The 26,599-nt window shown below is 38.6% G+C and overlaps 2 protein-coding genes across 3 annotated transcripts in view; one reads left to right on the top strand and one right to left on the bottom strand.

The window, feature by feature from the left end:
• NAA50 (N-alpha-acetyltransferase 50, NatE catalytic subunit) lies at window positions 1-24,692 on the bottom strand. 2 transcript variants are annotated; one of them, XM_019922694.3, is made up of 5 exons: window positions 24,369-24,692; window positions 5,587-5,720; window positions 5,054-5,173; window positions 4,550-4,616; window positions 1-3,183 (listed from the first exon to the last, which is right to left on the bottom strand). In XM_019922694.3, exons 1-5 carry the CDS (start codon window positions 24,374-24,376, stop codon window positions 3,006-3,008), a joined length of 507 nt encoding a protein of 168 aa, XP_019778253.1. In that variant the 5' UTR covers window positions 24,377-24,692; the 3' UTR covers window positions 1-3,005. The 2 variants fall into 2 exon arrangements, with proteins under 2 accessions (XP_019778253.1, XP_019778252.1); XM_019922693.3 differs by having other exon boundaries at window positions 5,587-5,723; window positions 24,369-24,691.
• A 659-nt stretch (window positions 24,693-25,351) lies between these two features.
• ATP6V1A (ATPase H+ transporting V1 subunit A) overlaps window positions 25,352-26,599 on the top strand; it is a 55,620-nt gene continuing 54,372 nt past the window's right edge. Inside the window, exon 1 of the mRNA XM_019922690.3 lies at window positions 25,352-25,554. The gene's annotated coding sequence lies outside the window, so the exon portion shown is untranslated. The remainder of the gene's footprint in view (window positions 25,555-26,599) is intronic.

Here is a 26,599-nt window from a genome sequence, read left to right as displayed (position 1 = left end):
TTACACTTGGCCTATTTTAATTAGTTTTAAGTTAGGTCTTAAAGAAAAGTGAAAGTACATAAACCAGTATGGGCAACAGTAAACAATGACTACATATATAGTTGCTGATCTCAGAATTCAACACAATGCATTTACATTTCTTTGACATTTACCAGACATCACAGATTACTACCAGAACATCATGTAAGTTTATTTCAGATGTAACAGCAATGTTAAAATCAACAAGTTTAAATCTTAACTGCACCAAATAAACTCAGCTATTTAAGTATTTTTAAAGTTATTCCCTCCAAAAAACTGAGGGAGCTTTTCTTTTCCACCCCATATGTCATGGTTTCCCAATAGTTCTATTTTTGGAGGACTTTCAATTGATGAGTAAGCCACTTTGGGGATATTTCAGAACTTCTTTCCCCAAATGAAAACTAATCTGGACAAATTATATATTGCATAGATTTCTCTGCAGATTCTTTTCTTTAGAACCTAAATGCAATTACCATACAATATAATGTTTATCTATTTGCCCTACAGAAAAAAACTATCTACCCTGAAAAATATGATGGATATATCCTGTGATCTTCCAGTTAATAGAATTTACCTCAACGATAATTTTTATCAAAATAACCAACTGAACATGGGACATTATTTCAGTCTTTACTGACTCATAGGCACGTGAACTAGTGCCCAGCTTCCACCTCTTCTACATCCTCCTCCTCCATAAGTGGATGGAATTATTTCATGTAAGTTTGATGTAGGACAATTCACCCTTTACAAACACTTACAATTTAGGTTAAAGTCAGTGACTAGTGTGGAAAAAGAAACACTAAAATGATAGGGAGCCTACACACTCAATTCAAAATTTAATATTTTTTCCTCCATAAATAATATGTACTTAATTGTCATGAGGCAGCTATTCGGTTTTCATTAACCACATTCAGGGATACATTCATAGGACTGATTAGATAGTCCAGGTGAAATGGTTATAGAAATAGAGGCAGTGTCATCTCACAAAACTCATTTATATATCAAAATCTATTCTGATATGCGAAGTTTACAAAAAGGCTGAATCTTCAAACTAATTATGCCTTCTGTAACTCAAGCATTCTTCTCTTGGCAAGAGCAAGCTGAAGCTTATCCATGAAGGTAAAGGTGCTTAATGCTAAACTTTTCTTCTAAGCTTAGATTTGGACTGCTTAAGAAACGGATACCCAAGAAACCAGCATGGTCTTTCTACATTTTTACTATCTTAAGATTATAACCCTATAAATTCATTTATCAACTATCTTCCTTTTCTATATTATACTTGGCACTCAACTAAGACTGCTGAAGTCTATTGTACCTTGTATTTTTACATTCTCAAATAAGAACTTAAGATTATAAAATGTGCATAAACATTGTGTAAAATAATTTTGTCATTCAATATATTTGAAGAGATGAAACTTTTATGCCAGAATTTACATAAGAGGATAAATATTATGAATCAATCTTCCTTTTAAAGTCAAATGACAGAAAATTCAAGCTCTGTGCATTGTTTTAAAGTCTAATGAAAACATTTCTTGGGCCACCAGTATTGGCAATGTAGAAAATTTTAAATATTGGAGATGGGATTATGGAGGAAAACATGAAAATTTCAGATGTCTTCTATCTTACAAAAAGTTATCGACCCGTCAAAGCCACTCCCTATGTGCCAGGAAACGATCTGGCATAAACCAGTCCTGTCAGTAGAGGAGGTCACAGTGACATTTGCGTTATTAACACTTCTAGACTTCTACTTTTTCCAAGAATAGAAGCAATATGTTTAATAATTCCCCCACCCCCAAATCCTTAAACTCAATATCACAGGCACAGAATGTAAGCAAATCTGGGATGTTCTCCAACAGATAAGCAATTAGCACAGCTATGTCATTCTCAAAAATACTGTCTAGATATTCCTTCCTCTAAAATCAAATGCTCAGTGGCCACACTTCTAACCGTCTGCATTAGCTGACATTAAATGCATTTATTGTGCCACAAGTCCATCTAAGCTTCCTTTTAGGTATTTTTTAATATGTCCAAGAGACAACACCTGCTTCAGGTTTATTTAGGGGCATTGACCTATAAGGACATCAACTCCATTTTTAAGGTTTGACTAACTATTGTGGATTTACTGAAGAAAAAGGACAGGAGAAAAAAAAGCAAATCACAACAAACCTCTTTAGGTCAGTTAAAGGCCATTATCTCTAGCTGGGATATTAAAAAAAATTAATCTCACCAGCCCACACTCCTAAAGTTAATGCCACTTCTAACAATCAACAGCAGGAAAAATAAACCTGCTAACAACCAGCCCACTCATTAGCAAAAAGCAGTTTAACTCAAATGCTGAGACCAAAGTATACTACTACTTACTCAGACTGTCCCAGCCACCGTCAGCCACCAGCGAGGAAGGAAGAAATAACTGCTTAACAGAACAAAATAAACTTAGTATTTCTTACAAGGATAACAATGGTCCAACTCCTGAGATAATACTCAGAAGGACAAAAGGTGGAGTGAAGGCAATGTATAGGGATTAGTATCCCACAAAATCTTGAAAACCCCAAAGTACCACAAACACACTAAACTTGTCTATGAGTTAGAGAACAAGATATTGCTGCTGCTGCTTCTTGTCCTTTGAAATATACAATATTTTGTAGGCTCTGCCCTTCAATGTGAAAGCAGGACATTAAAAAAAAAAAATGAAATTGACACTCAAGTTTTCGGGACCATATATCTTAACTGTGAAACTAAACAGATCTATACCTTCTCCTCCCTACAATCAAACCACCTCATAAAAATAAGAAAACTAAAACAATCCAAACATGATTAATAAATCCTTAAAAGTTTAAAACTTTTAGAGGAAAGGGAAGGAAGTTTTGAAAGGAGGAAACACAAGAACGAGGAAGGGGGAAAGGTTTAAAAGAAAGGGGGGGGGGGATCAATGGGCCTCTCTTTTATTTGGCGACAAGCAAGTGCAAGAAAGTTCATCTGTAATTTGTTCAGTTGTCTGTCTTCTGCACATCTGCGTTCTGGCCAGAAGGGACTTTGAGGTTTTTCTGCAGCACATGAGCATCAGCGGGCTCTATCCTCTTATAGTAGTTCTTCTTTGTCTCAATAATCTCAAAGCCAAACTTTCTGTAGAAGTCAATTGCAGACTCATTGCTGATCTGGACATGCCTGAGATACAAGAGGGTATCGGAAAAAAAAAAATTAAGATTCCATCAGCTTTTATGTGTCCTCCACAGATAGCTATTGGTTGGAGCTGGAATACTGCAGACATTTGTTAGACTCTCTTTACAATTACTAGTTATCAACAAAGATTAGGTATTCATTTCAGAGAAACTTTGATGACAAATTTATACTTCTAACTTTTTTTTTTTTTTTTGCAGTACGTGGACCTCTCTCACTGTTGTGGCCCTTCCCATTGCAGAGCACACGCTCCGGACTCGCAGGCTCAGTGGTCATGGCTCACGGGCCCAGCCGCTCTGCGGCATGTGGGATCTTCCCAGACCGGGGCACGAACCCGTGTCCCCTGCATCGGCAGGCGGACTCTCAACCGCTGCGCCACCAGGGAAGCCCTCTAACCTAACTCTTAATCTAATATTTGGAAGACAGCTAGCTGAGATGAGGAAATGCAGGAACAGCATTTATTCTTAAAATCAACAAAGGTTAAAGTATCATAACATTTTTTATTTCAAGAGGAGAAAAGGTTTCTGTAACTAAAAGTACGTAGATAACTATAGGGATGATTCAAAGACCATAGTAACACATTAAAAAATAAACAAAACCTAGGGTCTCAAATGCCTGAATATATCTTTCTGATTGATAAAAAACATGTTAGATTTTGAAAATAATTTGTGCTTTCTCAATTACTCCTCAAAACAGCATTATTATTAATCTCTCCCAATGCCAAAGTGAAAATGAGAATAATCTCAATATCTGTATTATAAAGAATCCACATAGGGAACTATATTCAATCTCCTGGGATAAACCAAAATGGAAAAGAATATTAAAAAAGAACGTATGTATGTGTATAAGTCACTTTGCTGTACAGCAGAGATTGGCACAGCATTGTAAATCAACTATACTTCAATGAAAAAAAAAAGAAAAAGAATCCATAGTTGCCACCTTAGCCTTACTCTTAAGATTCAAGTATAAATCAGCTAGGTACTCTCTGATTTTGATGATTAAATTCTACTACTAATGAGCATGTCACTGAGAGCCTTGAACAAAACTCAGAGTGCAAACAGATGGCATGATAAAAGTAATATTAATGGTATTAATTTCTTAAATTCTGAAGATCTGAGTTTTAACCTTGGTTTCACATATGTGACTTTGGAGCTCCCACCCCAATGTAATAAAGCAAAACAAGAATGTTTTATCACAGGTTCATTATCTATTATTAAAACAAACTTCATAACTACCACTTCCATGGTATTTCCCAAAGACAATAAGTGACCAGATTTTAAATTTTCTAGTAAAGATTTCTATTGCCAATTTATTAAATTCTTTAGATAAGATCATTAAATATGACTTTACTTACAGATAGATGTTGTCAAAAGTGCCATCTTTTTCACAGATGTTTAAGACATGATTTAACATTTTAGTTCCTATTAACAAGACAAACAGCAAATAAGTAATCTCATAAAAATCAATCTTTAAACTAAACATCTTACTGAGTCCTAATAGAATTTGAGGTAAACACCAGACATCCTGATTTTCCACAATTTTTTTCTCTCTACACTACCTTCTGTGTTTAAAACTGCTAGCAGACAAGCAATCTTTATATACAGCCCTTCCAGGAAGAAGGAAAACAGAAAAAGCAAAAGGGGTATTAGTAACAAATCTATTTATATATAGGGCTTTCAATTCAATTATGTTCAACTGACATATAAAACAGTTCTTTTCCACCTTACTTTATATAATTCAGTAACCCTTTCCCAGTATTCCTAGAAGAAATATTGCCTTAGTGGGGTCAGGAACAGTACCAATGTATTTATGCTTCTTTAAAGAAAAAAACAAAACCAAAACCCACAAATAATTTTACCTATTCCTAGCCTTCGGTATGGTGCCAGACATCCTAGTGTCATGATGTAAAGTCTCTTCTGATTCTGTGAATGATCCACCCTACAGCATACTGCACCTACTGCAATATCATTGAAATAGGCTGCCACAGAAAATATAAAGATACAAAGTTTAGCAGACAGAATAACACATTTTACTGAATCTTTCCCTGCCCTTGTACAACGACTAAATTGTTATTAGCATTAATTAAATTTTATCAGGTACTCTGAGTATCAATAGCCTCAAAAATATCCTATACCTTCAGAATTTAAGACCCCTCTTAAATATGTGAAAACACAGACACAGCCTAAATAAGAAAAGATATTTAGCATTTCCTTTTGAAATTCAAGTATTTTATTTTATCTTGATTTTTCTAAGAACCTGGATCACCCCCATTTCCTCACTTGTAAAACAAGGAGATTAAATCAGTTAACTCTTTTTTTGTCCTGATATTAAAAACTAGAGGTCAAGAACATGAATAAACAAACGAAGGGAAGAAGAAAAACCATATCATACCAAGTTTTGCTAGCTCGCCAACCTCCAGCACATCCTTATAGAACTTGTCATTGTAGCTGACTGGAAAGATCACCTGGTTTAATCTCTTCAACTGCTTAATATTGTGTGGTGTCACATCTCCCAGCTCGATCCGGCTACTGGAACAAACCAAAATGTACTCAATAAAATATAATTAGCTTCATTTGTTAAGATGGACATATTAAAAGGGTACCAAGTCTTTTTTACATGACTGATAAATCCAACCCTTTCACAGTAACCTTACACTCCTATGAAGATCACCACTAATAAGCAGATTTTGCCAGTCATTCCATCCAGGTTCCAACTCCTAGCTTTCATACAATTGTATACATTTAGAGACAAATACAGTAAACAACAATTACTAAGAAGGCCAGAATAATAATCTACATATAATGTTGAAATTTTCAGAAAAATTTAAAGACATCTATTACTGATCAAAAAGACTGATGATACCTAATTGGCAAAGGGGTGGCAAGTAAGATATTTATACTCTGCTGGCAGGGATGTAAATAGATACAGTATCTCTGGAAGACAATCTACAACTATGTACTAAAAAGCCTAAAAAGTACACCTCCTTTGTCAAAGTATCCCCACTCTAGGAATTTATTCTAAGAAAATAATTAAAATATGCAAGAATCACGTGTATTCTGGTCACTGGACACAGGAACCACATACACCAGAGTCACAGAGGGTGGCGACCAAATCCAGATTCCTGGACGTCCCACCCCCACCCCCTTCAGAAGCAGTCTCTGGAAATGGAACATGGGAATCTACATTTCAGAAACAAAACAAAACCAACCAACCAAACAAAACAAACCCCAGCTTGAAAACTACTTATCAAGAACACAACAGTAGCATCGCTAAGTAACCATACTTAACCAAAACAATCGGCTCCATGGGAAAAGGGATAACCACTAAAAAGTTTCAGACTCATGGTAATAAAGCTGATTTGCCTACAGAGCTGTCAACAAATTTTTAAGCGCTCAAATCAATCTCACCACCACATGCTAAAGGTTGATCAATAGTGACAAGACAAACCTGAATAGCATCTACACAATTTTTCTTCCTATTATCACCAGCACTATCATTTGTAGAGGTTGCTTATATACTTAAAAACCTTAACACACCTGAAACTAACACAACATTGTTAATCAACTATACTCCAATATAAAATAAAAAATTTTTAAAAATTAAAAAAAAATCTTAACAGTGGGTCATAAAAACATTTAAAGAAAACAATGTCATCCACCTGCCAATGCAGGGGACACAGGTTCAATCCCTGGTCCGGGAAGATCCCACCAGGTGCCACAACTATTGAGCCTGCGCTCTAGAGCCCGCGAGCCACAACTACTGAGCCGACGTGCCACAGCTACTGAAGCCCGCGTGCCTAGAACCTGTGCTCCGCAACAAGAGAATCCACCACAATGAGAAGCCCGCACATTGCAATGAACAGAAGTCTCCGCTAGCCGCAACTAGAGAAAACCTGAGCACAGCAACGAAGACCCAACGCAGCCAAAATATAAATTTAAAAAATAGTATCTTATAAAAAAAATTGTCAAATCAAACTAAAAATGAGTTCAAAAATAAACAAAACAATCTGATGCCAACCAAGCAGCTAGAAAATGACGTATGTCCTACACTAGGTGCTAGTTCCACATCACAACTGCATTAGTCAATAGCAGGAAAATGCAAACAATGCACCCTAATTAACCATTTACATCATATGCACAGAGGTTTTGAAAGCTCTCTGTTACAGAAACGACTAAACAAGAAAGCTAATCATCACACTTTTATAATGGTTAAAAAAAAAAAGGAAAAGAAAAAAATCTGAGTGTCCACCATTAGGGGACTGGTTAATTAAATAAAGCATGATACATTTATATTAGAAAGACATTGATATAGTTTCCTGGGAATATATATAAATGTATCTCCAACTTTTGTTAACATACAGAAAAATGTTTAAAAGCACATTCAAACAATGTGTGGTTTGTGGATAACTTTTATAACAATATTCTCTGAAATGTTAATAAGATAATCAGAAACAACCAGAATGTATTACAGTTCTTAAAGAACAAAAAAACCTGATTACAGACCATTATACTCATTTGGAACTTTAGCCTTCCTGCCTCAATTATTTCATTTGTATGCTACTGTTTTTCATTATTCACTATTGTGACCAACCACCCTTGTATATCTTGCATGTCTTCTTAAAATGTAAGCGCACTGAGTTTCTTAGCAGCCACACGAAATTTTAAGATGCAGGCATCTTAGTAAAAAATATATAGATCTGTTATATTCTCTTTCAATTTCTAGCCACATGAGTAAATATGGCCTTCTTCCCAAGTATTTGACTAAAATGAATTCCCTTCATGACTCATGTCTCTTTTTTAAAATTTATTTAATTTTTATTTATCTTTGGCTGCATTGGGTCTTCGTTGCTGCGCGTGGGCTTTCTCTAGTTGCCACGAGCAGGGGCTACTCTTTGTTGCCGTGCACAGGCTTCGCAGTGTGTGGACTTCTCATTGCACTGGCTTCTCTTGTTGCGGTGCACAGGCTCTAGGCGCGAGGGCTTCTGTAGTGGTGGCACGTGGGCTTAGTAGTTGCGGCGCATGGGCTTAGTTACTCCATGGCATGTGGGATCTTCCTGGACCAGGGATCGAACCCATGTCCCCTGCATTGGCAGGCGGATTCTTAACCACTGTGCCACCAGGGAAGTACTGAGTCATGTCTTCTTTACTAGGTTACGTCTCATTCACAGAAAAACTTCCCTTTTCATTAAAGCACACCCTGGCTTTCTCTTCTTTAAGGCTGAGGTAAATGACATTTCACCTTAAAATACAGGGATCACATCTTACCCGCACAGTCTCTTCTTTTTTTTTAAAAAAAGGATTCCTCCCACTTAATTAATACATCCATCACCTACCTTTTTTTTTTTTTTTTTTGGTGAGAACATTTAAGTTCTACTCTCTTAGCAAATTTAAATTATACGATACGGTGTTATCAAATATGTTATACTTTAGATTCTCCGAACTTATTCACCTTATAGCTGAAAGTCTGTACACTTTAACCAACCTTTCCCTATCTTCCCCACCTGGAAACTACTTTTCTACTCTCTATGAGCTTGCCTTTTTTTTTTTTTTTTTAAGATTCCACATACAAGTAATAAAGTAATACTATGCGGTATTTGTCTTTATCTGGCTTATTTCACTCAGCCTAATGCTACTCTTTAATATCGTACCACAGATTGGGTGCAGTAATTTATTTTAAATATAAGATAGCTTATTATATTGATTATATTTAGAACACACCATTTAAAAATTAATCCAGGGGAATTCCCTGGCGGTCCAGTGGTTAGGACTCCTTACTTCCACTGCAGGGGGCTCGGGACCGATCCCTGGTTGGGGAACTAAGATCCCGCATGCCACACAGGGAAAAAAAAAAAAAAAAAAAAAAAAATTACTCCACTGCACTTAAAAGCCAGTCTCTGTATTTTAATAGTGATTGAAAAATTACATTATGAAATCTAATAGTAAAAAACAATAAAGGAAAACTTCAGAATCTAGGAAGTTAAGATTCTAGATAATAAGTGAAAGAACTTGAGTTTTTAAGAGTTTAAGAATAACTTCTAGGTAATTACCATGCTTCAAGTATAAGTTTTAAAAGGATAATAACCAGGTATTTCATGACTTCATACAGAAGGAAAAGGTGGTCATGGTGCAGTGTGGTAGACTGAAACTAATAAAAGGTAACTACTAAAAAAATTTCCATTAGGGTGGGCAGATCAAGACTAAATACAGAATACAATATTGAATCATTAGAGAATAAGCAGCTTAATCTTACCATGCCTAATTTAAAAAAAAAAAGTGTGTCTTGATTAAAAAAACAAACAAACGCAACACCATAGAAATGAGTTAGACATATAGTCTTCTAATATTCTTCTATGCACATATATACTGACAAGTTTTAAAACAGAATTGGAATACTGTATTGTTCGGTAGCTGTTTAAGAAAGAAATTAATCAAGTTTGATTTTTTTAAATTGAAGTATAGTTGATTTACAATATTGTGCCAATCTCTGCTGTACAGCAAAGTGACTCAGTTTTATACATATATACATTCTTTGTTTAATATTCTTTTCCATTATGGTTTATCCCAGGAGACTGCATATAGTTCCCTGTGCTATACAGTAGGACCTTGCTGTTTATAATCAACTTTTATTATTACCAGACTGTCAGCATATACTAGAAACAGAATTATTAAATGTCTATTAAATATAACTTTGTCAGCAAAATGCACCTTCAGATACAGTTTAACTCTCCTGAACATGATATGTCTGACTGAAATGGAACTTTTCTGTAATCCTGATCACTTAGCTCCAAATTATTCTAAGATGTGGATATTCTAAATATATCAGAGTAATATCATCAACTTGTAAATATAATTCAGTAAAGAACATGTAGTACCAAAGGCATAAACATAGTTATGTAGGAATATCAAGTAAATTAGAACATCATTTGACTGTAAACAACCAAAAGCTTTTAGAAGTTAAAAGAACTTGATTAGAAAATTAAATAATAGAGATTTTAAGAACTCCATCATGAATCTTAAATTTTCTATAGTTCTTATGAACATAATAGTTGCCTATTCAAAGCATAAATCAGTTCTATTTCAATATTTCAACACCTATGTGCTAACACCTGGAATGCAAAGGAGTCTACATTCATGTATTCCCCAAACCACAGGCAGTTTGCTATAGTAAAACAAAGTATGCTTTGTGTACATGTGGAAGCCGGGGCTGGAGAGGAGGGCCTTGCACATCAAGATGGTACTTCATTGTCTTCTCTACATTCTCTCGGTGACCTCAATCTATATAGAGTCCTATGGATTTAATGCTGCCAACTCCCAAATTTCTGTCTCTAGCCTAGAAATCACTCCTAAATGCCAAAGCATCTCTAGTAGACAGCTCAAATTAAACATATCCAACACTAGCTATCTGATCTTCCCCACAAAATGTGCTTCACCTGAAGCTTTCCCTATCTAAGTTGGTGGCCTTTCCATTCTTGGCTGCAAGTTTACTCTCTCACCTCCTTTAGGTCTGTTCAAATGATATGTCAGGAAGTCTTACTCTGACACACTTTTTTTCCCTTATAATATTCTTGATAGGTTTTCGTATCAATAAGGTTTCTTGGCCTCAAAGAAAGTTTGGAAGTGTTCTTCTTGCTCTTCAGTTCTGTCAATGCTTGCTTCTGTATTTTCAAGTTATGTTATTAACAGCATAAATATTTGGGACTGTTATGAGTTGATGAATTGATCCTGTTATCATTTTGAAATGTCCCTCTTCGCTGTAATATTCCTTGCCTTAAAGTCTACTTTGTTTATCATAAATATAGACACACTGTTTTCTTCTAATCAATGTTGCATGGTATATCTTCTACCACCCTTTACTTTGAACTTCTGTGGCCTTATATTTAAAGTGTCTTTTTATAAACAGCAAATGCATAAGAGTCTTGTTCCTTTAATTTGGTAATCAGAGTATTTAGTCTGTTCAGATTTAATATAATTATTGTCATAGTGTATTCAAGTCCACCAGCTTGCAATTTTCTAATTTGTATCAACTATTAGTTGCTCCTTTATTTTCCAGCCGTTTTGGGGGGTCAATTTACTTTCTTAGGGAAAAAAAAATTTCTTAGCTAAAAGAAAACAAAACTTTTAAAAGTTCACATAAACCTTTTTTTAATTCCTTTTTTTTTTTTTTGCTGCATGGCTTGTGGGATCTTAGTTCCCCAACCAGGGATCGAACCCAGGCCCACAGCAGTGAAAGCACCAAGTCCTAACAACTGGACCGCCAAGGAATTCCCTATATAAAATTAAATTAACTTCAGGCATATAGTTCTGAGTTTTGACAAATACATATAGTCACCTAACTACCACAATTATCAAGAAACACAATGGTTCTATCACCCCAAAAGTCTCTCACATGACCCTTTGTAGTTCAGCTCTACCACCACTCCCACAGAACCATTAATGTTTTCTGTTTCCCATAGTTTTGCCTTTTCAAGAATACCACATAAATGGAATCACACAATACATTCCCATTTTCTTGGCTTCTTTCATTCAGCACAATGCCTTTGAGATTCACCACACTACTGTATCAACTTCATTCCTTGCTATTGCTGAGTAGTACTCCATTGTATGGATGTACCATGGTTTATACTTTTGTTGAAGGGCATTTGGGTGTTTCCAGTTTTTGGAGATTATGCATAAAGCTGCCACAAACAATTTATGTACAGGTTCTTGTGTGAACATAAGTTTTTCTTTCCCTTGAATACATACATAGGAGAGGGGATACTGGATCATTAGTTAAGTGTACAAGAGTTTCAGGTGTTCTGCATCGAAACCAGTGTTTGACACTATCAACTTTTAAAATTTATGCCATTCTAATAGGTGTGTACTGACATTTCACTGCAGTTCTAATTTGCATATCCCTAAATAATGGTGAACATCTTTTCATGTACTTCTTTGCTACCCATATTATCTTCGTTGGTAAAGGTGCTGTTGAAATCTTTTGCTCTTAAAAAAATCCTGGGTTCCAATTGAGATTTAAGTTACTGTGAATACATGTCCTTTGCGAGTTATGTATGTTGCAGAGGATTTCTCCCAGTCTGTGGCTTTTTTCATTTTCTTAACAGTGTTTTTCACACAGCAGAAGTTATACATTTTGATGAATTTCTTTTGTGGATCATGCTTTTCAGGGTAATATCTAACAAATCTTTGCCTAACCCAAGGCCACTAACATTTAGATTTTTGTTTTCTTCTAGAAGTTTTATTACATTTAGGTGTATGAGCCTCATCCCCTTACAACCCTCTCATTTATTTTTCTCTTAAACAGCCCTCTTGAGGTATAATTTACATACTATAAAATTCACCTATTTTAAGTGTACAATTCAATGGTTTTAAACTATTTATAGGGTTGTGAAATCATCACCTCAATTCAGCTTTAGAGTACTCACATCACACCCCCAAAATCCCTTGTGCACAGCTGAGATAGATCCCCTTACCTACTCCAAGCCAACCACTAAATCTACCTTCTTTCTAAAGACTTGCCATTTCTGAACATTTCATACAATAAATGTGATCTTTTGGACTAGACTTCCTTCACACAGCATAATGTTTTTGAGGTTCATCCGTATTGCAATTTGTGTCAGTAGTGGAACAGTACTCCATTGTATGAATATACCACATTTTGTTTATCCATTTACCACTTGATGGGCATTTTAACTGTATTTACTTCCTGGCTTTTATAAACAATGCTGCTATGATTACTGCATACAAGTATGTGTGCAGACATAGGCTTTAGTTTTTTTCTGGTAGATACCTAGAAGTGGGACTGTTGGGTCGTATGGCAAATATGTTTCACTTTTTTTTTTTTAATTGGAGTTTAACTGCTTTACAATGTTGTGTTCGTTTCTACTGTACAATGAAGTAAATCAGCTATATGTATACCTATATCCCCGCCCTCTTGGACCTCCCTCCCACCCCACCCATCTAGGTCGTCACAGAGCACCGAGCTGAGCTTCCTATGCTTTATAGCATGTTCCCACTAGCTATCTATTCTATGCATGGTAGTGTATATATGTCCATCCTTATCTCCCAATTCATCCCACCCTCCTCTCCCCTGCCCCGTGTCCACATGTCCATCCTCTATGTCTACGTCTCTATTCCTGCCCTGTAAATAGGTTCATCTGCACCATTTTTCTAGATTCCACATATATGTGTTAATACATGATATTTTTCTTTTTCTGGCTTACTTCACTCTCTATGACAGACTCTAGGTCCATCCACATCTCTACAAATGACCCAATTTCATTCCTTTTTATGGCTGAGTAATATTCCATTGTATATATGTACCACATCTTCTTTTCCATTCATCTGTCATTGGACATTTCAGTTGTTTCCATGTCCTGGCTATTATAAATAGTGCTGCAATGAACACTGGGGTACATGTTTTACTTTTTAAAGAAACTGCCTCTGGTAGGCAGAATAATGGCCCCTGGAGGCTGTCCATGTTCTAATCTCAGGAACCTTTAATATGTTATTTTACATGAAAAAAGGACTTTTCAGATGTAAGATCCTGAGATGGGAAAATTAACCAGGATTATCTGGGTGGGCCCCTTGTAATCACTCAGGTCCTTAGGAGTCAGAGAAGATATGATTAAGAGCAGAGACACGAGAGACTTAAAGATGCTATGCTGCTGGCTTTGAAGATGAAGGCTCATGAACCAAGGAATGCAAGTGGTCTTAGAAACTGAAAAGGCAAGGAAACGTTACATCATCTTGAGCCTCTAGAAGAAACACAGTCCTGTTGTATCAGTTTCCCAGAGCTGCCTTAACAAATTACCACAAACTCAGTGGCTTAAAACAACAGAACTGTATTCTCTCGAAGTACTGGAGGCTGGAAGTCCAAAATCAGAATGTCAGCAGGGCCATGCCCTCTAGGCTCTGGAGCAGAATCTTTCCTTGCCCTTTGCCAGCTTCTGGTGGCCTCAGGTGTTTCTTGGCTTGTGGCAGCATAACTCTAATGTCTGCCTCTATCTTCACATGGTCTTCTGTGTGTATGTATGCTCTCTTCTTAATAAGGACATTAGTCATTTAGTGCCCACCCCAATTGAGTATGACCTCATCTTAATTACATTTGCAAAGATCCTATTTCTAAATAAGGTCACATGCTAAAATTTCAGGTAGACAGGAGTCAACTATACCTACCATCATCTTGATTTTAACAGAGTGAAACCCCTTTCAGACTTTCGGTCTCAAGAACAAAGATGGGGCTTCCCTGGTGGCGCAGTGGTTGAGAGTCCGTCTGCCGATGTAGGGGACACGGGTTTGTGCCCCGGTCTGGGAGGATCCCGCATGCCGCGGAGCGGCTGGGCCCGTGAGCCATGGCCGCTGAGCCTGCGCGTCCGGAGCCTGCGCTCCGCAACCGGAGAGGCCACGGCAGTGAGAGGCCCGTGGACCACCAAAAAAAAAAAAAAGAAGAACAAAGATGATACATTTGTGTTGTTTAAGCCACTAAATTTGTAGTAATTTGTTACAGTAGTAAGGGAAAACTAATATGTTGCTAAACTGTTTCCCTAAGTGGCCAGACCATTTACATTCCCATTAGCTATGTTTTAGGGTTCCAGTTTCTCCACATCCTCACCAATGCTTTTTACTGCCTTTCTGTTTATAGTTATTCTAGTGGTGTGAAGTGACATTTCAGAAGTAAAAGAGTAGGAGCCCATAAAGATGTCTGAGAAACAATGTTCAAGAGAGTAGGGATAAATCTGGAGAAGCAGTGTCGTAAAATCCAAGACTGGGTTCCAAACCTGGCTATACAACAGAATCGTTCTGCCGGTTAAAAACTCAAATTCCCACATCCTACCTTGGAATCTTTACTTCTGTAATAAAGCTTGTTCTTTTAACCATACAAATTAAACACCCACTTTAATCAAGAAACTTCCTACTGCATGTGTGTAAATTTCTAAATCCAAGGAGTCTGGTAAGGGAAATAGAGACTAAAGACAGGCACAGGGAAGTGGAATAGACCACTGCAAAAAAAATACACTATATGATCAGAGTGGGTTTCCATAAAATGCTAATCATTTCCCCATAAAATGCTAATCATTTCCCCATAAAATGTTAATCATTTCCCTTATGCAAGCAGTACAGTATGTTACACTATAGCTTTAATGTATGTGACATAACTGGTATTGAGGAACTGTGACCCAAACTCAAATCAGCCTAACTCTGAAAGCTGGGTTTTTAAAATCACTACACTGACTGCTTACTTCAGGTAAGATTTCAATATAATTTAACAATATAGACTATTTTTAATTTATTGGTTCAAGACCTCTGTTCTGTAGATAAGCCCCAAATTCCTAGCCTAGAAGTCAAATCAGCCATGTGGCCACATCTACTTGACTCAACAATTTTTTGTTTTTCCAAATTAACTTGGTTGCTAATACTTAAATCAGAAGATTTCACATAAAGCCTACGTTTCTTGTTTTATTCATTTACCTTATCTGCTTGGTCCCAGGTCCTGGGTTCCTGTTGGCACTAGAGTTCACAAACTCTAAGTAAAAAACTGAAGACAGTAGTTATTAAAGTAACTAAATTATTCTCTTAGCTCAAGTAAATTCATGTGACATGTTATTTTTTCTTGTTTTTCAAATCCATAACAAACTCTAACGCATCTTCATACCAAAGTTTTGAGACTAAGATCTAAGGAGGGGCGGACAGATTCATACAGCACAAGCATCCACAGAAATGTGAACCAAGTCCTTAGATCTGGAAAACACAGCTACTTGCCTCCTACTTTTAGAGAGTAGCACCACAAGATTAGCCTGTTACTCAGTCAAATCTCAAATAATCTTTGCACTTAGAATATGGTAGTAGGAAACCTTTACCCTTGGCTTAAAAAACAAGTGGTATTTATCATGGGAAAAGTATTTAGTACAGCAACATCAGATAATAAGCACTCAAATGTTTCTAGCTCTTAAGGGTAATGTCAATTATGGCCATAATTACAAAAACAAAATTTAGTGGCAATATTCTGAAAGGCCACAAGATGGAGATACGACTACACAAAAGTGGGTCTTTCTTGGGCAAAGTCTGACTGCTAAAGTTACATAGCAAAAAGAGGAAATGATGTATAGAGAAAGCTTAAAGTCTTTATACTTTAGATGGGTATTTAAGTGCACCCTGGCACAAAATTTTAACTGTCTGGTCACTTCTTATGAAGAGTGTTTGATCTGGAAGGGACCTTAGAACCACTGGCTCTCTTCCCCTTCATTTTGCAGATGATGGAACTGAAGCCCAGAGACAGATGTGCCTGTAGTTATACAGTCAATTATCAATAAAGCCAGAATCAGGCTTATGTCTATGAATTCCATTATAGTGCAAGATTAGCCACACCATATGACTTCCCTCAAAGGAGTCATCTTTACTTCTCAAGGTTAAGAGAGAGAGAGAAATACCCAACATTTATCTAAGGTGTACTGATAAAGGACTTTTGCATAAAATTTAAGTCTTCTGGCAAGGATCAAAGTATGCCCATGGTCCTTTGATGAAAAATTTCAAGGGGCTTAGAGATAATTTTTTCTTAGCTAGCAGTAATGTGGTTCTAAACTCTTGCCTTCAAGTAAATTACATGAAAGAGTGATTCCTCTAAAGTATAAATTCCTTCAACCTAAAAGTAAGCCCTCTCAGCATTTATCAAAGCACAGCTTAAATACTAACTGCTCATGAGGCCTTAACCTGTCATCCTGCTGAGATTTCCACCTCATTTGAACTATATTACAGTTGTACTCTTCCAAGGCACAGAACTTCTGCACTGCTATAAGCATCTGTTTTCGAACCTTACCTCTTCTACTGAACTACAAGACTTAGGGCAGAACCTCAACTATTTCAAGGACTGCTAAATTACTTTCAGTAAATCTAAGAATCTCTAGGACCTTAGTAAAACCGATGAGCTCTCTTTCATCTCATCTAGATTTTAGAGCAGTTTCTCAATCTTGGTACTACGGATATTTAGGGCTTGATAATTTGTTGTGAGGGCTTTCCCAGAGCACCCTGGGATGTTTAGCAGCATTGCTAGCCTTACCCACTAGATGTCAGTAACCATCCCATCCCACTGTGACAACTAAAAATGTCTCCAGACATTATCAGATGTCCAGAGTGGGGTGGGAGGTGTACCGCTGGTTGAGAGTCACTGTTCTAGAGGTTTAGCAGGTTATCAAAAAAGCAGTGGTGGGTGAATCAGTCCTCCAAGCTGTGTGACTGCAAGTATCAGGTGTGTAAAAATCTCAGTAATTATTTGGTTGGGTACCAGAAATGCTAAACACACACAGGGACACAATATACTCAAGGTTATAACCTAAAAAAGAGTAAAATTATCCTTTGAAAAATTTTTCCATCGTTATCTGTATGTTCAATTAGGAGAGCCCCTTCCCAGCTACGGCTCTTTCCCTACTACTACCTAAACACTGATGTTTTTACTTACAAAACTCTGAATTCAAGCACATATTTCCAACGGCTATCTCTACAGGAATCACAAATTCAACACATCAAAAACTGAACTCATCGTTCTCCATAGGAAATCTGTTCTCTACCTTTCCGAACAGCTCCATCATTCATCCAATACAGACACTGAGCTTCAGATGCACTCTAACATCCCATTTTAATCCCTGATAAGTCTGCCTCCCAACTAACCTTATAACCTGTTCCTATACCCTTTCTCTTAGCAGCATGGTTCAGGCCATCATTTCAACCCCTCATTTCAACACATATTTTAATAGCCTAATAAAGGGGAATAAGACTAGAGCCAAGGAGACAAAGCCATCACAATGCAGTCAGAATAATCCTTCTAAAACACAAATCTGACCATTTTACTTCTCTACGTAAAATCTTTCAAAAAAATTGCGCATAATCTACCAAATAAAATTCAAGTAGTCCTTCATCGCCTAGCTGTGGCCACTGGCCTAGCCTTCTCCCCAACACCCCCCCATTGTTTTCTGGCCATATAAAACTACTCAAAAACCCCACCACCCAACAAGCTTTCTTCCCTTCTTGGCCCACCTCTATATTTGTTTTATACTATATTTACAGATACATTAGTAGACTATGGATACTATCTTAGAGCTACTGTGAGGATTAAATGAGACTACTGCCTGGCACATTGCCTTAACAGTGCCTCCTCTGTAAAAGGTAATAGTAGCGTGGGGAAGGGATGGGAGAGCAGGTCCCAAAAAGCAGACACAAGAGCAAAATGAAGAGTTCAGCTTAAAAGAGAACAATTCAAATATGATTCCAAAGTTTTGTTTCTTGCTATCATAGAAAGCTAGAGCTGACAGAGACCAGGAATGGCAAACGTGCGACACACGTGCCATTAATAATCAATGACATCACTTGTTTTCCCCACAGTCTGAGAACTCATCAAAGCTACCAACAGACTAAATATAATACTGATAAGATACTATCAACAGATTAGAACTGGCACAAGAACTCAAACCTTCAGCCTTTCCTATTCAGGTTCAAGCTGTTCTCTTTAAAGACAAAGAAATGAGGGAATTCCTGGTGGTCCAGTGGTTAGGACTCAGTGATTTCACTGCCGGGGCCTGGGTTCAATCCCTGGTTGGGGAACTAAAGATCCCACAAGCTGCAAAAGAGACAAAGAAATGAGGGCCCAGAAGCCAAGAAACTTATTAGTCAGTGTCCCTACTATTGCTAACTATTATTGGTGGAACACTGAACTATAAAATGTGGTTGCTTTTAGTTCAAATGCCTTCTGCATTATAGTAAGTCTCCTTTTTGAAGATAAATTATGCTACAAATAACAAACTACATTCTGGGGGGTGGGAGGCATCCAAATACTTCCTTAAATATATCTTAGTTTTCTGGAAGGAGAAATAAGAAATATTTAAAATGCATACAAATGGCCAGTAAAAGTGGGAAATGTCCAACTCCACCAAGTAATCAACAGGAAAGGAAGAAAGAAAGGCCATTTATCACCTAATCAGCAAAGTAAAATTAGAATTAAGGGTATATGTGTATATGTCCTCCAAACCAACTTGTCAAGACACTATTAGTTATTTCTATCATTTTAGAAATGCTCAATGTATGCCACTCATCGCAGACAAAGGTAATTTACATCACCCATCACTGAAATGGCAGCCACAATGTCTTCCTCCATTTTCCTTTAAGTTTCTGCAAGTGCTCCTCCCTTTCTCCACTAGCCCTTGAAGAAGAGAAGGGCACTCTCATACACTGCTGGCAGTATAAAGTGTTACTATCTTTCTGGAGGTCAGTTGGCAACAAATATCGGAGCTTTAAAAATGGCAGTACTTTCTGATCCAAAAAATTCTCCTCTAGTGAATTATCCAAAAGAAATAATTAAGGATGTGTGTCCAGTAGTTATACAAGCAAGCATTCTGCTCTACTGAAGACTGAGAGGAGAAGTCTGAACTTGGGAAACAAGGTTTTCCCTTAAGAACAGCTTCAGCAATGACAGAGGTAGAATACAGGTTGTACTAGCTCAGGCAAGGCAAATACATACTTCCAATTACCCCTTCATTTACCCAGAGGATACTACTGGATTATAATATCTTAATTGAAAACCAGGAGTGGTTACCACAGAGGTATAAACAGCCACACACTATGTGTTGTCCCACATTTGAAACATTTACCATCCAGGAACTAGATCCTAAGGGAAGAGATCATGTTTTAGACAAATTTGTTTTTTTCAGGGTCTAGCACAGCACAGTCCAACAGAAATATAATTTGAGTCACATATGTAATTTAAAAATTTCTAGGTCCAGGGTTCAAATCCCTGTTAAAAAAAACTTTTTTCCCCTAATATCTACATTAACAAGGCATAAAGAAACAGCTGAAATCATTGCAACATGTAATCAAAATAAAATTAATGACCTTTTAAAAAAATCTTTTTTTCATACTAAGTCTTTAAATCCAGTGCACATTACACTTACAGCACGTCTCAATTCAGATGGTAATTTTCCTTGGAAATGTTTTATCTGTACTTATATTTCATAAAATTTACAGTGGATTCACACATCCAAGTTGTTCGAAACACACATAAAAATTGTCCAACAACTGACATTTTAATTCAGCTCCTCAGTAACACAAGACACATTTCAACTGCTCCACAGCCAAACATAGCTAGTCACTACTGTATTGGACAAGACAGGACTAACGTTCTGCTAATAAGTCAGGCACTGAATGAATGTAAACAGCACATGATGGAAGAGAACAGCTCAAGAGAAAGGAGTGTTCTGTGATAGCACAATTATACAATTTTGTAAGTTATTAAACTATAATCATACAATTCTCATTTCTATGACGCGAAGGACGTTTCTATTGATTAGTACTGGTATTCTAACGGTTTCTGTAGGCTGCACTTTTAAAACAAGAAAAAAGGACAGCCATTTAAATAATTAAGAAGGTGTATCTTTCCAGATGGCACAAAGCTGGAAGCCATAGCTAATACCTAGAAGAGAAAATCAGGAGTCAAAAGAATTTCTACAGACCAAAAGAGAGGATTTAGCAAAGTGAAATTTAATATAGATATTAGTTTCGTCTGGCAAAAGCACTGGCTTTGAAAGATAATGCTTTATGAGTGCCTTTTAAAAATCTTTCCCAACCCACAGTTCTTGATTATTGTGCGTTTTGTTCAGAACTTTACCAACAGTTGTCCACAATTTGGGGAAGAAATCACAACACTGATGGCAACACAGCATTACTCACCAATGCACACATCTGTACTGGTAGCAGATATACTTTTTAAATTATATAGTTGATTATATTTACAGATAGATGCAAACACCTGGTCTTATGATTTATGGTGTTGTTGTACCTGCTCATCTGCATATTGAAATAGATATCTTACTGCAGTTTACTTTCCTTTTATTCTCCTTTATATTAGTTAGGATATTGATTTTTTAAAATTATGGTACAGATTATATTTTATATGCATTCATCTGAACAAAGCAAGGGAACATTACAAAGTATTTGTTAAAATCCAGTAACTTAATCAACATCCTACAAATCATTGGCTTCACAGAAGCAAGGAGTATGAATTGCAGTTTTACAAAAGTTCCTGAATTCTACATACTTCGGCCTTACTGGCTTTCTTTTTTTGTTTTTTTTTCCCCTGACAAAAACAGCAATAAAACCTTTAAAAAAACACTTTTATTGACATATAAGATACACTCAGTAAAGAGCACAAATCTTGTTACAGCTCAATGATTTTATACATATGTATACACCTCTGCAACCAATACCCAAGGTAAAGATACAGAATGTCTCTAGCACCTCAGTAAAGTTATTTGTGCCCTTTTCCAGTCCATAAACTCTCAGAGGTACCAATTATTTTCTGAGTTCTTCAACATAGACTCATTTCTACTTGCAGAATCTTATATTTTAACACTTCAATTAGGAAACTACACTGTTCTATATACTATATTATTGCTGTCATCTTTATTTTGTTCACATCTAGTTAAAGACATCTTTATTAGAATTTACACCTCTTTGCTACAATTGAAGGGCAAATGGACTCAGGTTTACTTTCTATTATATCGACTATTACACTGCCATCTCATTTCAGTCATGGCTGTGTATAGCATACCTTCTTGCTTGAATATCACCCTCCCTACAGGGGAACAGATAAAAATAATCAGCCTACCATCCACAAATTCAACCTATAATGTCCCTGGTTCATAAAAACAAGCAACCTCAGTACAAGTAACACCTCATAATATACTTCAAATTTCTAAACCATGCATATAAATGCATGCAGTAATTAACAACTGGAAGCTTATCTACTATGAAGGAAAGGCAAATACATGCCAATACCATGGAATGTCCTACTGCTACTAATAAAAAACTAAGTAAAAATATGAAGAAAAAGCCAGGTAAAATAGTTAAGTTTTAAAGGTTTCAAAACGATAGACAATATAGGCAACGATGTAAAATATTGAAACAGTAGACTGATTCAGAGTGAGGAGTTCTGCATGTTTTCAATTTCAGATATTTGTATTCAACTTACAGTTGAATTAGCTCAATATACAATAAAACACTTAGCAAATAAAATTTCGTACAAAAACCACATAATCAGGACCACTGTTTCATTTTCACAGGCCTTCATAAACCAAGAGTCAGGACTATAACACTGACTGCATTGTACACGGTGATACAAATCTTTGAACTCAAGAACCTTAAAATCTTTTAAATAATATCCACTGTCTTCATTTGTTCAGTGCCTTAAGGGCAAGACTAACAAATGAAAAAAATTTTACAGTCCCATCTTACCTGGGAGTTAGTTCACCTTAGAAGTTCCTCTGAAATCATTTTAAAAGTTTACCATTAAGAACATGATCTTAAGCTCCCAATAGTAAAAGGTGATAGGAACTAGACTTAAGGACTCTACATTTTAGGCATAGTTGCTGGCATAAGGTACAGGTTCAGTAACTATAAATTTCCTCTAAATTTGACCAGTTACTCATTTCTGGAGATTGGCCTCCATCAGTTTGTTACATATAAAATAACCATTTTAAATAAAAAGATAATTGCCTCATAAGTATGTTAACTGAAGGTAGATTACTTCTATTGCCAAGTTAGTATCAGGAAGAGCATTACATCCTAGGCAGACTGAGCTAGATCAAAAGATCTTGGATCTAAACATCCAGAATAATTCCTTGGAGGCATTCCTTTATAAATCCGTGCACAAGCTCAACACCAAGAACTCTTCAGCCTCATTTTTATTACTTTAACAAAGACAAATAAGCACTGAGTGCCAATGAGAACACAAAAACAACTAAGAGACAGCATCCATACTCAAGGAAAAAAGAGATAAATCTCGCCAAGTTATATTGGATCATATACAAAACAGCCAAACTTCCTAGATCATGATTCAAGTGCAGCACGTACTTCAAATACCCCCTCAATTAGTATCCTGATTGGAACTCTTTAGAACTTGATGTGAATTAATGCAGGTACTGTGAAAATTTCTTCATGATTTCTCAACTTGATACAAAACACGCAATTCGACATTACAATGGATTCTCAATATTTAAAGCAAAATCAGAGTAAGGAATCACGCTACAGACCTTCAAATTAAACTTTCTTGGACCTCTTCTGCGACCTCAAACACATATACACACCGAAGTAATATACAGACCCTTGTTTTAGGCAGTATGAGATTACTTCGAACAGACTTCTACTTCATCTTCAAAAGGGCTGCTTAACAGTCTGAAAGGCTTCGCTAACTCAAAACAGTTACAATTCTTTAACTGACTTGCTATCGTAGAAAACACTCAGCACCTCAGAAAGCTTTTAACACTGATTAAGATTCCATTTCGTTCTTTAAGGAGGGTAAAGGCAAGCTTCAAAACGGCTCCCTCCGTCAATATGTTAAAACACAGTGTTAGGTAATTAATACTTTAACAGTATGCAATTTAATAGTAAGATGACATCTTATCCAAATGGAAATAGTCGAACCAAAATAATCCCTAACTTTGTCCAAGAGGGAACCTGTGAAAGAATATTCACTTTGCCAAACCCCTGAAGAAAGCTTCACTAGGAACCCAGGACCCCCTCGCGGCACAAGGGCAACAGTAAACGGCTGGAGCAATAGCTCCACCTACTGATCAGCAACACTTCCTTAAACATTTTGGCACCCCAAGTCTTCAGTGCTCACGCTCTCTCCCCCTCCTCCACTCGCTCTGACCCAACCCAAATCCAGTTGAGTCACTAGCTCTTAATACTCCTTTCCGTGCTCTTTATTCCAATTCCTGCTCCCTCCAGAAGGTTCTGCACGGCTTCCAAGTGTGAATAAGCCCGAAAGGTGTCAAAGACCACAGTTCTCAGTGTCGAGCCGGGATCTGAAGAGGACACCCAAACCGCTTCACTCGGAGGGGCGGGCCGGGGGTGGCTCCGCAGTCCGCGCCCGGGCAGGAGGCCCCAGGCGCCTCACGACAGCTTTTCCCCGCTGCCCCACTCAGCAGCTGGTGTGCACTAAACCCGCACTCGTCCTCCAGGCCCAAACCCTAGGCTCCCCGGGTCTCGCCCGCCAGCAGCCGGAGCCGAGCCTCCGCCCCCTCCATGAGCAGAGAAGCCCAGAAACCTCCCTCCGCCGGGTCTTCGCCCGGAGTCTCTCCCTTCCTTCGCAGCCCCTCTCCCCCGCCGGTCGGGCCCTGCCCGGCTGCCCTTCCTCACCCTTTCATCTTCCCCGCCTGCTGAGGCCGTTGTTACCACCGATATCAACGCCGTTGTCGTCGCCGCCCTGAGCTCTCCGCGCCCTCAGCTCGGGCCACTCCACCCCGCAAGCCGGCCTCCTCGCTTAGGGCAGGGAGCTGAACGGGTGACGGAGGCCGCGAGAGTCGAGCGCGGCCCTGCGTCTCCAGAGGGGGCGGGGGTGCCTCCCGCCGCCGCGCTGGTGCCGCCGCTTCTCCACACGTGCACGCGGGGCACTCGCCTCCCGCCCTCCGCCACCGCAGCCGCCAGCCCGACCCGCCGCCGCGCTGTGACCTTTCACCCCGCCCCCTCTGCGCGCCGGCGCGTCGGCAGCCCGGCGCGCAGCCGCACTGCAGGCCTCCGAGTACCCTTCCCCCTCCACTTGAGGACCTCCATCTTTCTACTGGGCTCTGCCTTCCGGCGTCATCTTCCTCCTCCCATATCTTACGACGCAACTTGTGGGGCTTGCCGGGTAGGCCTTGGCGGTAAAAGCCAGATTTTTCCACCCCTCCCTCACCTCTCCCACTTCAACAAGATCAGTCTTCCCCGACCCTGGTCTTCGTAGCTGGTAGTCTCCATTATGACCTTCAAACGCTCCTGTCTCCTAATAAGATTTTATAAAGCTGGTTCCTCTAAATGTAAAGAAGCCTGTGGGAGACTTAAGTAAATTAGTGCTTTTAAGACAAATAGGTGTATTTAACAATTGGCCGGATAACTTGGCTTCCGTCCAGCACGTTTCGGTTTCGATATCACGTGATGGCCCCAAACCCATAAGCCTGGGATTTTGCCGGCGGGCCCCAGGGGGGCGGAACTTTTATCTCCATTTCCGGCCCCGAGACCACTGCGTGAACGTCACTTCCTTAGCAATGCACTTTAGCCCGTTCCACCCACGCCTTCTACGTTGCAGTTTACAACATAATCTTTGCGGACATTTTTGTTTTGTTCTTGCAGTCCTAAAATCTAATCGCAAGAAAATTAATGTTCAAACGATCCGCAAAAATACAGGCGCCGGAGATGCAGCAAGCCCGGTTGGGGAGAACAGGGCGGAGCCCGGGGTCACGTGACTGTCTAGACCCGCCCCCCTCTGCAGCTGAAGGCTTCTCCTCCCACAGTGACAGAGCCTCTGGGTAGGTGATCGGTACAGTTTCTGGACCTCGCGCCCCGGCAGGTGAGTGGCGACCGGTAACCGGCGGCTGGTTGGGATAGAAGAGAAGAGGTGAGAGGATGAAGAGAAGAGAGAGTGTGAATGGTGGCTTCTGCTGTCCCGGGCTTCCCCCCGCTGTCATCCTGCACCGGCGATCTCATTTCTCCAGTTATCTTGACACCCGCTCCCCCAATGTGGTCGCCCCTGCAACCTAGGAGTTCACATGTCCACCCTTCCCGGGGCTGGGGGGTGAGTGCCGCCATTATGGTTCCCCTTTCGAGTCTTTGGGGCTTCGGGTAGTGGGATTGGTTCAGGCATTCTTCGGGGTCTGCAGTAGCCTCCAGGTCTCAATCCCCCGTTCTTTGGCAGAGGCCTTGTAAAGTCTTTACCTTCAGCCCGGGGCTGGGGAGCGGGGAGATAGGAAAAACCCCGGAGGCAGAGGCGTCTCCTGTGAGACCGGCTTGGGAGAGAATGTCACCGATGTGGCCCTCACTGCGGTGTCACTGTAAATCTTGCTTCCGAATGTGCATTTTCAGTTAATTCTTAGCTTTTATGTAGCATCCCTGCGAGAGGCGTTTTATAGATATCCACAAGCTTTGAATGGATCTGGAAGGGTAAAAGGTGGCCGTTTACCTTTCTCTTCTCTGACTTAATGGTGCAGAAAAGGAGAGGACAGTTGAAAGAATAAATATATACTACCTTCAAAACAGGAGGTGTTGGTAATGCGACAGTCTAGATTGAATGGGGAGGCGTTGAAAGATGGTGTTGCGGTGTCATGATCTGCAGGAGACCCAGGCTAGCTTATGGAAAAGTGACCTCCCTGAAAGGGAAGTAATTCTTCAGAAACTAATTGGGCTGGAAAGATAATTAAACTAATGTGTTTGACCATAAACTTAAAGGTAAGGAGGTTAAGTTGAGATATTGCTGACTTCATATTTTCTGCCTTTGACATCCTCTTGCCATTTCTCCCTAAAATCCTACGTAATTGCCACTCCCAGTCAATTCCTTGACTAGTGGTAAATTTATGTTAAGTAGCATTTGTATCCCTCCTTAGCTTTCCCCATTTGTA

Source organism: Tursiops truncatus, chromosome 4 (assembly GCF_011762595.2).
Source record: "Tursiops truncatus isolate mTurTru1 chromosome 4, mTurTru1.mat.Y, whole genome shotgun sequence".
Lineage (NCBI taxonomy): Eukaryota > Metazoa > Chordata > Mammalia > Artiodactyla > Delphinidae > Tursiops > Tursiops truncatus.
The sequence above is the reverse complement of the archived record's forward strand: the minus strand, read 5'-3'. Positions and strand labels throughout refer to the sequence as shown.

Coding starts and splice junctions, on each gene's coding strand:
- NAA50 (XM_019922693.3), bottom strand. Junction 5,174..5,586: donor TGGCGAGCTAGCAAAACTTG/GTATGATATGGT, acceptor TTTCTGTGGCAG/CCTATTTCAATGATATTGCA. Junction 4,617..5,053: donor ATACCGAAGGCTAGGAATAG/GTAAAATTATTT, acceptor TCTTGTTAATAG/GAACTAAAATGTTAAATCAT.